The sequence below is a fragment of the Cibotium barometz genome, chromosome 36 (genome assembly GCF_041138505.1).
Source record: "Cibotium barometz isolate CiBa-2024 chromosome 36, ASM4113850v1, whole genome shotgun sequence".
NCBI lineage: Eukaryota > Viridiplantae > Streptophyta > Polypodiopsida > Cyatheales > Cibotiaceae > Cibotium > Cibotium barometz.
This window is the reverse complement of record NC_141081.1, coordinates 32,335,871-32,351,988: the sequence shown is the minus strand read 5'-3', so window position 1 is coordinate 32,351,988 and position 16,118 is coordinate 32,335,871. Positions and strand designations below refer to the sequence as shown.

Genomic DNA, 16,118 nt, shown 5'->3' with positions numbered 1-16,118 from the left:
TGAAACCACTGAATACCCAAAATTATGTCTGCTCCTACAAGAGGGGCAACCATAAAATCACGCACAAATTCTATGGCCTGAATAACTAACTTAGCACCTAGAGCTTCATACTTGACGCTTGCTAAAACCCTCAACCTGTTTGTCCACCGAAGTCGGGACGAAACGGGCATGCCTAGCAGCGTGTTCTGTGACCACATCCTCCGTGCTGCCGCTGTCAAACAAGACGACTCCTCTTTGGCCACCTATGCAGCCAAAGGACTTGAGCAATTCGTTGCGCTCATACTCCTTGGTCATGGGCGCCCTTCTGCTTATCTTCGAGTTCCCGGCTAATAATTGCTCCAACTAAAGCACTGGGATTTGAAGAACTAGGGGTAGCCACTGGGGTCTGTGTGGGTGTTGGGCTCACCATGGAAGTTGTGGAGGTAGCGGTGGCGGTCTTTGGAGTCTTCTTAGGAAACTCCCGAGAAGTATGTCCTTTTGTATGACAAAAGAAACATCTACTCTCCTTGTATTGAGAAAGCTCCTCAGCACTCAACTTGACACTTGTCTTGCCTGCCTCCGCTTTCTGGTTTGGAGTAAGCTTAGATGCATTGTTCGAGTTCTTGGAGCCAGAGGCTCCCGTGCTCTGTCCTAGGGAAGACCCCGTTTGGTTCTAGCACCCCCCCCCTCCCCCAAAAAAAAAAAGGCACCGCCTTGGGAGCAACAGGCTAGGAAGTCTTGGGCTTGCCACCATTATGCTTCATTTTTGCACTCTGTGCAAGCGAGAGTGTATCTTCGAAGGTGGTTGGCCTAAACATATGCACCTCCCATTGGATTTGCGTCACGCTCCCCTGAACTCGTCTTCGAGTCGCTCAAGGTAGTGTGGCGGTAGATATCGCCGCTTAAGGTTGCGGACAAACTCGTCCCACACATAAGCTGCCATACCTAATCTGGTGTGGGCATGAGCCCACTGAGTCCACCAAGGAATGGCCTCACCTTCCAAGTACCAACTGTTGGCTAAGATCACTCTGTCAGTATTTGTCTTTCTAACTGCGGCAAAGTAAGCTTCAAACTGATGCAACCATGAATAGAGAGTTGTGGGGTCGAGTTTACCATTATACTTACTGAAGTTCATTTTCTCGGGAAAATTATTCGAGGGCGCGGCCGGTGTCAATCTGGCATCCAAAGCTGCTAGGTAACGCTCGTGTTCCACGCGTCGCATGGCTTCGTCTTCACATTGTCGGATCTCCAATGCACGCATTTGCAACTCAAGCAAAGAGCTCGGTTGCGGTCGTGACCCTGCGAGAGGGTCCCTGTGTTGAGGATCTGGAATCTGGGATACGGAAGGAGAGGGAGGGAGGAGATGGAAAACGCGATGCTGGAGAACGGGTACGCTCTTCCAGAGCCAAGATCTGCTCAAGTACCGTAGCACCCTTGTCACCAGAGCCTGCACCACTACACCTGCTGCTGCCCGCTAACAAGACATCTACCACCTCGGAGTGCCTTCGCATCCACCGACACGAGCCTTTGTCACCGACCGTGCTTCAGCTCCCACCTCGTCTTTGCTTCTTCAATGGTCTATTACTCCCTCTCCTTACATGTGAGGGCCTCTTGTATAGGATTACATTCACCATCATAGATACGCTCATTCATCCATTTCATACTGTGTTGATTTGCTCTGATCTCTCGCACACATCTGGTTCTTTCGTCCTTCTGCCCTCACATGGTATCAGAGCTATCGTGAGCAAAGGGATTGAACTTTGAAGACCTCGAGAGCACACAGCATGGATCGTCTATCCACGATTCCGGAGGACCAACCTTTCTCACAAGAAGTTGATTCTGTTAGAAGTCATCTCCTGTCTAGATTTATACACCAGGGCCTTTGTTGTGGGTGTGTCCGCCCTTATGAGGTGTTTTATCATTTTTCCCCACACTCCGTATTTTTTCCCTATTTTTCCCATTTTTTCTGTGGCTTGGGAGGCAGTCTAGTAGTGGCAGGTGGACCCAGAGCCTGGCCGACTGCATCTGTGACATGGCCGACTGCACTGTATGAGTCGTGGGACTCCTCTGCTGCTGGCTGACCTATTGTGATGCTGGCCGACTGTATTTATCAGTCGTGGAGGATTTCTGTGTCCAGTCGGCTGCCCTACAGCAGGCCGACTGTTGATGTGGGGGCATATATATAGGCCCCCAGCCCCCATACCATATTTGTATCATATTCGGGATCTTCTTGTGTATATCAGAGCAGAGTTACACGCCTACTTCTCTCTCTCTCTTGTGCTGTTTTTCTGCCTGCGTTTTTGCTCTTGTGTTCCCAGATCTGGTCATCATCTCTGCTGCGTATTCTGACATGGTATCAGAGCCTAGGCTCTAGATAGGTCTTGGGATTTGTGTGAGCAAGAGGGGGATTGTTTTGTGGCTGATTGGTGGACTGTTTTGGACTGTTCGGGAAGAGGAGAAGCCAGAGGAAGGCGGGCTGATTTGCTGGACAGCCACTTGCAGGTATTAATTCTTCTTTGTTCCCACCCACCCACCCTTTTCAGAGTACATCCCCGCAATGGTAGATCTGTTAGAGATGGCCGAGAGACATGTGAAGATCCCGACGCTCCCCTCGTTCCCGATGGACCGTCAGTTGGACGGGAGCAACTACGGCATATGGAAGGTGATGATGGAATCTGCTCTGGAGTCCTACGACCTACCGATTTCGTCGTTGTTGGTGTTCCACGGCCGGAAGTAGAGGAAGGGGAGTTACCGTCGATCCGAAAGGACCGGGAGGCCCAGACACAGATGTGGGATCGTGTCAACGCCAGGGTCCGTTCGTTTATCTTTCTCAACTGCACACCACAGGTAATCAATCATGTAAAGCACATGACGCTGGCCAGAGGTATATGGCAACATTTGGCCTCACTTTACAACAGGGTATCGCCCATGAAGAGGATTTCCTTGGAAGTACAGATGCGGGTTATGAGCCCTGCAAAGTCATCGACGATGCGGGAGCATATTAACAAGCTGCAGGCTCTTCAGCAGGAAGTTCTTCAGGCTGGGAAGGAGATATCGTCAGAGGACATGGCCATCACGTTGCTGTCACATTTGCCCTCTTCGTACTCAGCATTTTACTCGTCTTTGATTACCAGTGGCAGGCTCAGCACCATCACGTGGGAGGAGCTTGTGCCCATGGTCTTGGACCAGGAGGAATGATTCACGAACCCTCCTCAGGGTGGAGGTTCGGAGGCCTTTACTGGCCAACGGTCGAAAGGCCGTAACTCGGGCAAAGGGAAGGCTTCATCGGAGAAGTCTTCTGAGAAGAAGTCCGACGCTGACCGCGAGAAACTGAAGGCAGAGAGGACCTGTAATGATTGTGGCGAGAAAGGCCACTATTGGAGGCAGTGTCCCAAGCGGAAGACCGAGAAGGGTGAAGATTCCTCAGCAGCAATCATGAAGACTCCGGCTTTTGTGCACCTGGAGGTGATGGACACCGATGCTTCATTTTCTTCAGGCAGGGAGGAGATTGGAGGACTCTCCGCAACGGATACTCGGGAGTGGATTCTCGATAGTGGTGCTACCAGGCACATGACTCCTTCCCGATTCGGTTTACAGGATCTCTGCAGGTGTTCTGGTCATATTCTTACTGGGGATACGTCCACTATCCTAGTTCACAGTGAGGGCAGGATGGAGATAGTTCCCGATGGCAGAGGGAGGAAGCATTCCTCCCAGGTGTTGTATGTTTTGGCACTTGGTTTTCATCTGTTGTCAGTGCATCAGGTTTGCAAGACTGGCGTACGGGTGGAGTTTGATGAGCATTTTGTTGCTCTCTGGGACAAAGCAACAGGCCAAGTGGTTTGGGAAGGCGGAGTGGAGAATGGAGTTTATAGGCTTTCAGCACTCTCTCTCCCAGGTCCTCAGGATTGTGATGAGTGGCAGTCTGGTAATGGCCACTTAAGCGTGGATACGCTGCAGGTGCGGGCTTTCCGAGACCAGGTGGTGGATAGCTTGCCAGTAGATGGCAGCAGTTGGCAGGAACTTTCCAGTACTGATGTTGGTAGTTCTTGTGTTCGTGAGTGAGAGGAAGCTGAACAGGTCACTTTTGCTCTGATGTCTCGTAGTGTTCGGGACAAAGAACCTCTAGTAGATGAGGATGTTCTTTCCACGGGGACCTTTCGGAAAGCCAGGCATGTGGCAGGTGCTTACTTGCAGAAGGAGGTGGTTTCTCCAGGCTTTGTGGTTCCGGATTCAGAGGGGGTGGTTGATAGGTTTCATCAAGTTTCCAGGACTTGTTTGTGCACCGTAACAGGTGTTGATCCTTGTGAGCAGTGTGATGCCTTTTTTACTCAGAAGCTGTATGGTTCATTGATCTGGTTGATGGACACCAGATTGGACGGGAGCTTCCTGATGAGGCGGTTGAGCTCATGGTTGCAGATGTCTCTTTGGGAGGCAGGATTGCGTTTCCTGTGGTTTCTGCGGCATGCGAAGGATCATGGACTCTTGTACACAAGAGGGGGATTGTTGGATGGAGTCCGACTCCGCGGTTGGAGTGACTCGGTTTGGGGAGGAGATCCGGACACGAGGGGATCTACTTCAGGTCCAAGAGCAGTTTTCCGGAGCAGTTGGAGACAGTCATCTTTTGCCTTGTCGAGAACAGAGGCAGAGTACCGGGCTGTTTGTGAGGTGGTGAAGATGCAGAGGTTGCATGGCAGGTTTGGGCTTCCACTGGAGGAACCCATGGTCATCCAGAGGCACTTTGTTCGTGAACAGATCGTTGCTGATGACATCTTGTTGGAGTTCTGTTCGACGGAGGATAGTACGGTGGACCTCTTCACAAAGTCGCTATCTTAGGATTTGCTCAGGCGGCACCCCAGCTCCCAGTGGTTGGTTACACAGCCAGGAGCTGAGAGGGGGTGTTAGAAGTCATCTCCTATCTAGATTTATACACCAGGGCCTTTGTTGTGGGTGTGCCCGCCCTTATGAGGTGTTTTATCATTTTTCCCCACACTCCGTATTTTTCCCCTATTTTTCCCATTTTTTTTGTGGCTTGGGAGGCAGTCTAGTAGTGGCAGGTGGACCCAGAGCCTGGCCGACTGCATCTGTGACATGGCCGACTGCACTGTATGAGTCGTGGGACTCCTCTGCTGCTGTATTTATCAGTTGTGGAGGATTTCTGTGTCCAGTCGGCTGCCCTACAGTAGGCCGACTGTTGATGTGGGGGCATATATATAGGCCCCCAGCCCCCATACCATATTTGTATCATATTCGGGATCTTCTTGTGTATATCAGAGCAGAGTTACACGCCTACTTCTCTCTCTCTCTTGTGCTGTTTTTTTGCCTGCGTTTTTGATCGTGTTCCCAGATCTGGTCATCATCTCCGCTGCGTATTCTGACAGATTCTCCTTACTCTAATCTGGACCACACAGGGATGGGACTTCTTACTCTTTGGAGGGCCCCGTTCAAGGTCTTACATTGGGAGACGATCAGCCTGTCTACAGCTACTCACCCTCTACACCTTTGCTATCATGATCTTCCTCTCGGAACTATCAGACTTCGCTTGTGGAGAGGGATACATTTCTTCTGCCAATGTGTTAGTATGGGACCCTGGTATCCGTCATCTTCTCTCATGGTCCCCTTTTGGCTTGAGAGGGGGTGTGAAAATGGTATTTTTCCGAGTCCTAAAAGGGGTTTTTATTTGATTTATTTTTGGATTTTGGTCTTGTGCTGTTGGTTGACTTCCCCTGCTTTGGGCTGACTAGCAGCCCAAACCATATATATATGAATTGCTTCATCGTTCAGCAACAACCACATCATAATCGACATCATACTCGATCTTTTGTTGTTGTTGTCGGCCTACCACTGCAGCAGCCTAGATCTTCACCATATCTGCGTTTTTCTACTGCAGCACATCTTGGGATAGTAGCCCTCTTTGCATTCATGACATCAGTGTTTTTTTGCTAAGCACAATTGTAACATGCGTTGTGGAAGCGTGTTCATGATTAACACTAAGCAAAGAATAACGTAATCCTATTTTTAGCAAAGACACATAAGAGAAGGAGAGAAACCTAATCTACTGTATATTGCCAAAACATGTAATATATAGTAATATACAATGATCGTGCTGATTGACAGCTTCATGATGCATACCAAAGATCCTTGCAGCCCTCTACTTGCAATCGGACAAGAGAAGCTCCTACTAATCCACCATCGTGTCCTTTGTTGCCTTGCAGACTCTGACAAATGGATCCTCTTGATCTTAAATGATGATCCTAATGAATGACTAATGATCCTATTTATAGGAAAAAGGTATGAATTTGTAATCAAGTCGGTTTTGCCTATTTTTTCCACAAAACATTGTCCAAAAAGTCATATTTTGTGTCCAAACTATGCCCAAAAGGTGTCCCAACCATTGGGCTATGTCTTGGGCACTCGAGAGAGCCTGTAGGGCTGTAAAATCTGCCCATATATTTGCTAATGAGAATATCCATGTCTATGAGCATTGGGATTAACGGATGCACATGACATCCTCTCCTGTTAAGCTTGGAGCACGGGGGTAATCCATACACCTTTGCTCCAATTTCGTTCCGATCCAATTGAAGACTGCACTTCATATTCATCGGCTCAATCCCCAAGCTGTCTGACTTGGTCTTCAAGTTTTCTGGCGAGGTCTTTGGATCTTCTAAAAACTCCTCTGAAACTGTTGAGACGACTTCCTCCTTCTCCAAATAAGATCCATCTCCTTGGAAACTATGGGGTTGACCTTATCCTCCTCCAAATAGGATTTGGAAAGATCCACCTGCTCGATCTGTGGTTCTGGTTTGGCTTTTGGCTCTAGCTTTGGCTCTGGTTCTGGTTCTGGCACATGCATCCCAGGTAATGGCACCTCCTTGGAAACACCTCTTTTTTTGATCACGTCTCCCGAGAACTCGTCTTAGAAGCTCTCTTTTCGTTGGGTAAATGCTCTCAGTCATGGGTTGCTTCACAACCCTAGGTGATTCCTTCTTGGCCTTTGTTGATGCTGCCATGAATTGCGTCCATGTCTCCTTGAGCTGTGCTCATCTTTGCTCATCCAGAAGGTGGCCTTGACGTGCCTCTTCAAGGTTCCACCAGTTTGGAGGAATGATCAAGTACATCCCTGGTCAGCATAACCCAATGGTGGCAGATGCTCTTAGTAGAAAGACCAACATCTAGACCATGCAAGAGTCTATCATTCTTAAAATTTTTGGAAAAGTTTTGGATAGCATGAATGATTAGCATGTCGATTCCACAGAGTTTGGTACTCAATCCAGTTTGACCCTCAATTCTGAGCTTGGTCATTATTCAGTTCACAGAGAGGCAAATACGACTAGACGAGATGTCCACTTCAAGGACGGGGGTAGGGTCTATTTGCATATCACAAAACAGAGATTGAAACAAGTCGCCAAATGTTGTCGCAAGCTTTCTTTTCGTAGTTTTGGACCTTTTCCTATAGTTAAAAAGTTAAGTGATGTCTCCATGAAGTTGAAGTTGCCTAATAGTTGGACGATGCATGATGTTTTCCATGTTTCTTGGCTAAAACCATATGTTGGACAAGAAGTGTTCGATGTTTTAGATGAACATCAGCCAGACGTGGTTGACGAAGCAGAAGCCATTGAGCCTGAGGAGATCCTTCTTCATCATTGGAAGCATGGTTCCGATCAAAGACTCCGTTAGTTCTACACGAGGTTCTGAGATCGAGGTACCCACGAAGCCGTTTGGCTAGATAAGGAGTTCTTTTAAGAGTACTCCCAGTTATTGGTGAACTACTTGGAAGCCTTGAACATGTCGCCAAGCTAAGCAGGAGAGAATGTCACATGCACTCTGCACTGTAGTGCATGGTGACAGGATGGCACATCATCAGTGCTTCATTGTACAACAGTAGGACCCTTTAGGATGATAATGTGGTATGCCGTGGCCCCATTGTAATCCTCAGCCCAGGATATGTTAGGCACCAGCTACGTAGGTCATTCCTCAACCTTAGAGTGTCAGTCAGTCAATCAAGGCCCTTAACCCACTTGGAGAGAGTCATTCATGCATGTAGACTCAGTAGAAGCCTTAGGGTTTGCATCAGATCATGATTGCATTTGCATATCATTCATCCCATATGCACATAGACCATTGCAGAAGCCTTAGAATATTATTCAGCATTTTTAGCATATTTTTACCATATTTATAAGCATTATTAACATTATTTCAGCATTTATCACCTTGAGCAAGGCGTGTAGCATAATATGCTAGTCAGCCAGCTTTACAGCCAGCCGAGTAGCCACATGCTCATATAAATAGCCATCGTTTGCATCATTCTTAGCATCTCATCATTCAAGCACAATGTAAACGCAACATATTCATTCATTCATAGTGCATAATTTCAGCCTAGAACAGTCCCAAAGCAGCCCATGTCTCAGCCGCAGTTTGCTGCCTTTCTACATTCCATTGGAAGAGTGCATTGGCATTGAGATCCATCATCATTGGTGATTCAACAGCCGGGTATAGTTCAGCCTGACTCTTGGTCTTTTGAAGGTCTTGTGTTTGGCTTATCTACAGTCCAAAGTCAGTCATACATTCATTCTCTTCAAAGATAATAAAGTAAATACTCCTAGCAATAGAAGGGGGCTGTTCATTGGGTAATTTGGAACCCAATAAGGTGTATAGATCTCTCTCTCTCTCTCTCTCTCTCTCTCTCTCTTTCATCTCTTAAAGTGTGAAGTGATAAAGTGGATTGTTGAAGACTCGCGAAACTCAGGATAAGGAAGGCGGTGTGAGACTTTGTGTGACGGGATCCTTCATCTACGCATAATTCCGCTCCTTGTAATTAGCCCAAAAATCCTAACCCTAGAGTTCTACATGCTTTCTAAACTCCCACTCCCTAGAATCATGCTAGGTTGAAATCTAGACTTTCTAGCACTATACTATCCTGAAAATGAACAAAAAGCCCTCTCTCCTCTTCACCACCCCTCAGATATCATAGCACCCTTGTCACTAGAGCCTGCACCCATCAGGTACTGAAGCACTCTTGTCACTAGAGCCTGCACCACGTGTTACGACCGTGTGTTTTTCCCTCTGGACAACAAGCAGGTGGGCACGGGCACGGGATGGACAGTGTGAATGGCATCAAGTTGGATATGAAAACGAAACCCATATATGGTGGCCAGCCCAAGCGTGAAAGGGGACAAAAGGGACTTTAAAATTTATAAGGCTTAATAACCTTTGATGATTAAAATATTGTTTTTAGAGGCATGCGTTTTTAATCCTTGCTTTTGGCTTTTTGAGAAAAGCGATTTGAATCGCATGTTTATAAAAGGTGAAGGTTGGCGGAATCGTGGAGGTGGTCGCCGTGTGGGATAGCGCCGCTACGCGTGGAATAGGCGGCTACCAGATGGGCTACCAGGCGGCGTGTGCTGTTGCTGCGCATGGGCCACGGCAGGTGCTGTTGAGCGTATGGCTACTAGGCGGGTGACCACGGCTCTGCTGCGCACATGGGCCATAGCTGAGGCTGCTGCGCATGGACTACAGGCTGCTGCGCATAGACTACAGGCTGCTGCCCATAGACTACAGAGTGCTGCTGCTGCGCATGGGTTGCAGGCTGTTGCACATAGGGAGGACAGGCAAGTGCTGTGCATGGGCTTCAGGCAGGGCAACTGCGCACATGGCTACAGGGCGCTGCTGCGCACATGATTACAGGGTGCTGCTGCGCACATGACTTCAGCGTGCTGCTGCGCGCATGGGCTACACGCAGGCAGGCTACAGTCAGTTAACGGCGCCAGGTGGACTGCATCCAGTCGGGCAGCCATGCAGGTACCAGGTGGCTGAGCATGGGCTACTGCCAGCAAAAAGCGACCAGGTGACTCCATCTATGGGCTGCTGTTAGTCGGGTTTTAGGTAGCGGCTGCATGTGTGGAAGACCAAGTGGCTGCGCATATGGGCTGCAGCTAGCAACAGGAGCCAGGCGGATGGAGGCAGGTTGCATGTGTGGAAGCAGCCAGCAGAGACATCTACAGGTGATTGTTGGATTGGACAGCACGACTCTATCTCTCTCTTGGAAGAAGGCGAGCTGAAGGAGGCACCGAGGGGCCAACAGCCAAGGGGTTTCTCTCTCTCTCTTCGCAAGCAGGTTTTGTTTATGAGAAGAGGATGCAGAGGATCAAGCTACATATGCACAGGAAGATGTTCTTGGAAGAGATGTGTGTTGCTCTTCGTCTTGGACGTATGTGTATTGTTGCTTGACACGTCCTCTATCTTTCTCTCTCTAGGCACCGTGATTGGATGGTGTATCTTTGGGTTTCTCATGGAAACAAGACATTGGTCTTTTGAGAAGAAACAGGACTTTGGTATCGAGGAAACAGGTCTATGGTTTATGGATACAGGTTTATGGTTTATCAGATGCAGGTCTTTGGTTTCAGATGGAAAACATGTCTTTGGATTCATGTGAACAGGTTCTAGTTTTCTCGAGGCTACATGCAAGCTATGGCTATAGGGAAGGACATGTGGTACGGTACAGTCCTACTGCTGTTTGGGAAAAGGTTTGAAGGATCCATAGTTGAGATGGAGAAGACCTTTGGAAAGTAGGGAGGTGTTGTACAGGTGTGCCTTCTCTATGGTATGCAGTGCTGTAATAACGAGAGTTCTTATTTGGAAGTCCTTGGTGAAACTATAAGGGATCCTATTGCTAGAGGATTCTACAAGTGGTACTTTGTACTCAAATTCAATCAAGTAAAGAAATACCGCAAGGGACGTCACTGCGTTTTGGGGCCAATCGGTGTCCCCATGGGTGATGAATTGTTTTGTGTGCGAGTGTTTGTTTCACCGCCTGTCAAATTTCTGAAGGCCGGTTTCACCACTACACTTTCCGTTGCCCACTACATACATCTACCACCTCGGAGTGCCTCCGCATCCATCGACGCGAGCCTTTGTCACTGACCATGCTTCAGTTCTGACCTCATCTTTGCTTCTTCGACGGTCTACTACTCAGAGTCTCCTCACATGTGAGGGCCTCTTGTACATGATTACATTCACCATCATACATACACTCATTCATCCATTTCATGTTGTGTTGATTTGCTCTGATCTCTCGCACATCTGGTCCTTTCATCCTTTTGTTCTCACATTGGGTGCCTTTGTTGGCTTCGATGCATCGAGCTCTCCAGATGTGCCATGTGGCAATGCTACTACAAATCTCCCATCTCGGACTCGAAATAGGAGTCCAGTGGCCAGTAGATGGGGCTAGGACTGGCACTATCGAAATGCGAAGGCGAGAGACGTGAAGGGCTAGCCGCCCACCTTCCTCATAAGCATGACAACCTCGGCCTAAGTGGCCCAAGCGACAGTGTCCCATGTAATAGTATGGGAAGAGGCCTTGTCCAAATGAAGATGCGGAGAATCCTCCACCAAACCTGTTGAGCCTTCGGGCAATTCCAAAGACAATGTCATGGAGACTCTTGAGGATTGCCAAATCTCGGACATGGTGTTGGTCTACCTCCAATGGCGAACCACATGTCCACCGACTATGTGCTAGTAGCCACAAAAAGAGAGTGATCTTCCAAGGTGGAAAATTGTCCCAGAGCCCCTCCAGAAATCTGACAGAGTGTGTGGTGAGAGGCCTTGAGACTGTCATTGTTAGGGAAAGTGAATGTTAAAGGAGATTTGTATAAAGTGTGTGTTGTGTGGGAACAACCCCTTGTAAAGATATCTATTGTGTAGGTTCCTTTGTGTGTGGGAACAACTCCTTATATATTACGTGAGCATGTGACACCTATTGAGGACACTTGGCATCATATTTGGCATAAGGCATATGTGGTGGCAGTATATGCTTTAGAATATGTAAAGGGGTTGTCTCCTATATATCATTTTATGTTTAATATAACACATTAAGCTAAGATGTAGTCTATGGTGCATTGCGCTTGTAGATTAGGCTGTTCATTAATCATTGTGTCATTATGCTTTCTGTTTCTAGTTTTTCCCTAAGCGTAAATGTCAATAATTGGTATTAGAGCCCTCTTGTTTCTGGTTTCCGTGGCTCCTGGTTTCTGCTGTCAGTGCACATGCAGCCGTCCATCTGTGTGTGTTCCGGCTGTAGCCCATGTCGGACCAACCCATGCAATCAGCCACGAGCTCTGTCGTCGGCCACCACGTCCTTGCACTTCTGCCCTGCCTGCTCGTTCCTCTGGAGACACCCGCGCTACCGCCACACCTCGACATCGGGGTGGTTGTCCTGCACTGCCAACGCCCGACTTCTACTTGAGTCCACGCTTGAGGTTCGTGCCTGTCAGCCTGCTGCTCCACCGGCGCGCTCCGGGACTACGTCATTGCGACCGGCTCCAACACGTCTTGCCGCCTTTAGTCGAGTAACACTGCCTTCCGCCTGGTGGCTCTAGAGCTCGTGGCCGTGTATTGTGAATTCCCCTTAGGTTCTTGTCCATGCATTCCGGCCTTCACTTCATGGCTCAAGTAGGTGAGACCTTGCCTGGCGAACTCCTCCTTTAAGTGGCATCTCCACCATTCCTCTATGTGTGGACGTCCCGAGCAGCCTTGTGGTCGACCCCTCAGCCCCATGCGTTGCCAATTTTGCACATCCGCCGCAGCCACGCTCTGAACCTGTTGGGTGGCCTTCATGTTGGTGTCCTTCTCGACGAGGGCTCAGTTCTATGTACATGGGCATTTTTTTCAATCTGCTCAATCTAGACAGCCTTCATGCTCTTACTTTCCTCCTTCAAGTTTCCCGGGCTCTCCTAGCTAGCCTTCAGCGTTTGTGCTCCTCTTGCTTTGCAGTCCCATTTCTTGGCCATGCACCGGCTCTGCTAAGCCATTTTGTCTACGGGACTCCTGTTTGGTTATGCTGCTCATAGTGGTCTGCACTGTGCTCTCAGCACTCTTGTTTACAGTAGCTCTGTCTCGTTCTCGATTGTCTGTAGCACCATGACAATGGCTCAGTGATCACATCAGTGGCTTTCCGGGCATCACAAAGACAACTGGCTCCTGCCACCACATAGCAGTCTTGTTCTTCTACTTGGTTCAGTTGCAGTCTTGCTAAACTGCCTCAATCCTTGGTCTTGAGGTAATGGGAAGCAACCAGCCTTGATTTGATGATCCAGTTCTTGTTTTGATCTAGATCTCGTACCTCTACCAGTTTGTTGGCTGTGGAATCCCGCCACTCTTGTACACTGGTCCCGAATACTCACCTGGAGAACTTGTCCATTATCACTGCTAGCTGTGTAAATGCTTTTGAGATTTGAGGTTGAGCTTCACAGGTTAAGGTTTCATTGGGTTTTAGGCTTATCTAGTATGCTTTTATACTTTGCAAGGGCCAAGTTTGTACACATATTTTCTATTATCACTCCATGTAATTTCCCTTTCTTTTGATGGAGCAAGAAGATGCAGTTATGGGAGGGCTTTGTTCACGGCCTCATCTTCATCGATGGCACATTCGAAGATCAGTGCAAAAGGAAGATTCTGTTCAAGGCTACTCTTGGAGATTGTTCGTGCGACTTGACATCTAGTAGTTGCCATCACTTTGTTAGCCTATCTTTGGCTCATGCCTCCTTTTAATTGAGGGAGGGATTGTTAGGGAAAGTCAATGTTAAAGGAGATTTGTATAAAGTGTGTGTTGTGTGTGAATACCCTCTTAAGATATTACGTGAGCATATGACACTTACTGAGGACACTTGGCATCATATTTGGCATAAGGTGTATTTGCCCTAAGCCTAAATGTCAATACTGCCATAATGCCATTGTCTTGCTGTTGCCGGAGTACCCTTGACCTCGGGCATCTGGATCCTACGGCCAAGCCGTGCGGTGCATGCAAAAAATCGGTTACCCGGAGGCTCCTCCTTGTCTGCAGGATCACACCAAGTCCACTCCCCTGGGTCCCACTGGAGGTGCGTGATGGGCCGGCTCTAACAAATCCATAAACGCCAGAGTCCCTCCTTGGCCACCTTGGCCGGAGGTGGGTCAATGTGCCACTCATGTGCATGGAATCCGATCACCCTCACCCTTTGTAACGTGCATCCCCTGAAGTCCTCCAACGGGGGCTTTGATCTCACTAATCTGCCATGAGGTCCAATCGAAAAGCTGAGCTAGTATTTATAGCCATTGAGGCATGGAATTGGATTTTCTTAGTTTCCACTTGACACTCAAGTATGTTTTAAAAAACCTGCTTTTGACTGGCCTTGCTATAACTTGTTACAATTTCTTCTCTCTTTCCTGGCTACTTTGTTGCAACAAGGTATTGCTTGTCCATGGGCATGTAACCTGGTGTTGAAGTATTTCGGCCGGTAGGGTAAGGACCTTGGTTTGATACCTGCTTGCCCATACCCAGTGGTGTATGCAGTATATCTGTAAGTTAATAATTTGTATCCCACAAAAAAACAAAAAGAATGTATATTAGAAGTGAGTAGTAATGATCACTATGCTGTGAGAATGCAGGACTCTTGAAGTTTTGATTATTAAAGCTTCCATCCTTTTTACATGCTTGTGCTTAATGAGACACTGAACTGTCATTTTTTGCAGGCAATTCTTGAGTTTTTCAGCAAGTTCACAGGGGCCGTAGGCTCAGACTTGCAATTTGCAATCGATGACCTAAGTAGAGATGATCCTTTGTGTGTTGGCGTGACTTGGCATCTTGGTGAGAGTTGAAACACTTAGTTTTGTACTTGGTATTTGGTGTGCTTATTTTGTGTTATTTCATTGGCAGGGCACCATTCCCTCCTATCTTACAGGATATACTGCCTGCCACCTTCCAAGGAGAAACCCAATCTTGATTACGTGTCATGTGCCTGATTGCACCCCAGTTTAATAACCATGCATCTTTCACATGCGTTTGAGAAGCTAAGCATGCTGTACTTTTTGCAACAGATGCTCTTCTCGTGTTAGTTACCTTCCTTGCTATCCATATCATCACAAGCTTTTAGTACATAAGCAACTACATAAGCAACTCCCACTCTGTGCAGGAGTGCAAGGTGGCATTTTTTTGCATATCGAGCCCAAGTCCCTTCTTGATAAGGGCTCCAATTGAGTTTGATGATGTTATTGGACTCTTCCCCCCTCCCAAGGATGTATATTCTCCCTACCGAGGCGGTCTAGGCATGGAGAGTTACCTCTTCATTTTGCTGTTGTTTCCTTCTTGAAGGCTTCATTATAAGCCTTGAACAATGTATGAGTTCAATGATAAAAGGATGATTTTCTTCCATGGTCATGGATGATGCCTGCTCTCCTTTTTTTTTTTTTGTTTTTTTTTTTTGGGAAAAACGATCCTTCTATTAGTTAATGAGAAAACGCCATAAGGCTACAAAGCTCACCTCGCAAGGAGGGATAAAAACACAGTGAACACCTGAGCTCCACCCCCGTGGCCGCTCTCTGGGGGGGGGGCTACCTAGTAGTACATGTGGGAGGTGAGAAAAGCCAAACTGGAGGCCTATAGTGCCAAGTGACATCCTCGCCCCTCGCGGTGAGGAAAGGGCCAGGCTGCCACGTGCGGAGGAAGGCCTTGCGGCGCCCTCTCATGCGGTCCGAGTCGCCCTGGAGTTTCCCCCAGTGTCCTCTCAAGGTGTGAATGATGTCCACCCAGAGGGCCTGTATGACCTCCGCCGGTGGAGTCGCCTGGCGGTCAATGGCCTCCCTGCATCGGGCTCTCCATATGTGCCAAGCCGTCATGCTGCTGATCATCTCCCATCTGTGCCCGACCCCCTCCTGAGGGGCTGCCGAAGAGAAGTCTGGCGTCGGAACCACCGCCATCGCCCTGTCAGAGACCTGGATGGTCGCACTGCCAGGGACGTCCTCATATCCAAGGGCCGGGCCGCTGTCCGTGGCCCAAGCCACCGCACCCCACGTCACCAGCATCTCACCTGGTGAGCCTGCAAAAACCATCCTGAGAGCGCACTGCCATACCTGCTGTGCCTGTGGGCAATCCCATAAGCAGTGCCGCTGCGACTCCTGTGCATGGCCGCACCGAGGGCAGGACGCTGGGTGTCTGCCAAAAGCTAGCCAAGCCCCCACAGCCAGTCCTCTATGCGCTGTGAGCCAGAGAAAAAGCGTCACCTTCCGGGGCCGGAAGCTGGCCCAAAGGCGCTGCCAGAAGTCCCTAAGAAAGGCAGGGGAGAGCCCCTGTCGCCGCCAATGCTCGGCCGCCGCCGGGGTGCTCGCTATCC

At 48.6% G+C, this 16,118-nt stretch overlaps 1 protein-coding gene across 3 annotated transcripts in view; it reads left to right on the top strand.

Annotated features, from left to right (window-relative positions):
* Positions 1-16,118, top strand: part of LOC147617809 (uncharacterized) — an 84,115-nt gene that overhangs the window by 21,559 nt on the left and 46,438 nt on the right. For all 3 annotated transcript variants that reach the window (XR_015262260.1, XM_086776069.1, XM_086776066.1), the window contains exon 2: positions 14,482-14,596. Coding sequence is in view for 2 of the 3 variants with exons in the window: in XM_086776069.1 (XP_086632195.1) it covers positions 14,482-14,596 (115 nt within the window). In the remaining variant the exon portion in view is untranslated. The remainder of the gene's footprint in view (positions 1-14,481; positions 14,597-16,118) is intronic.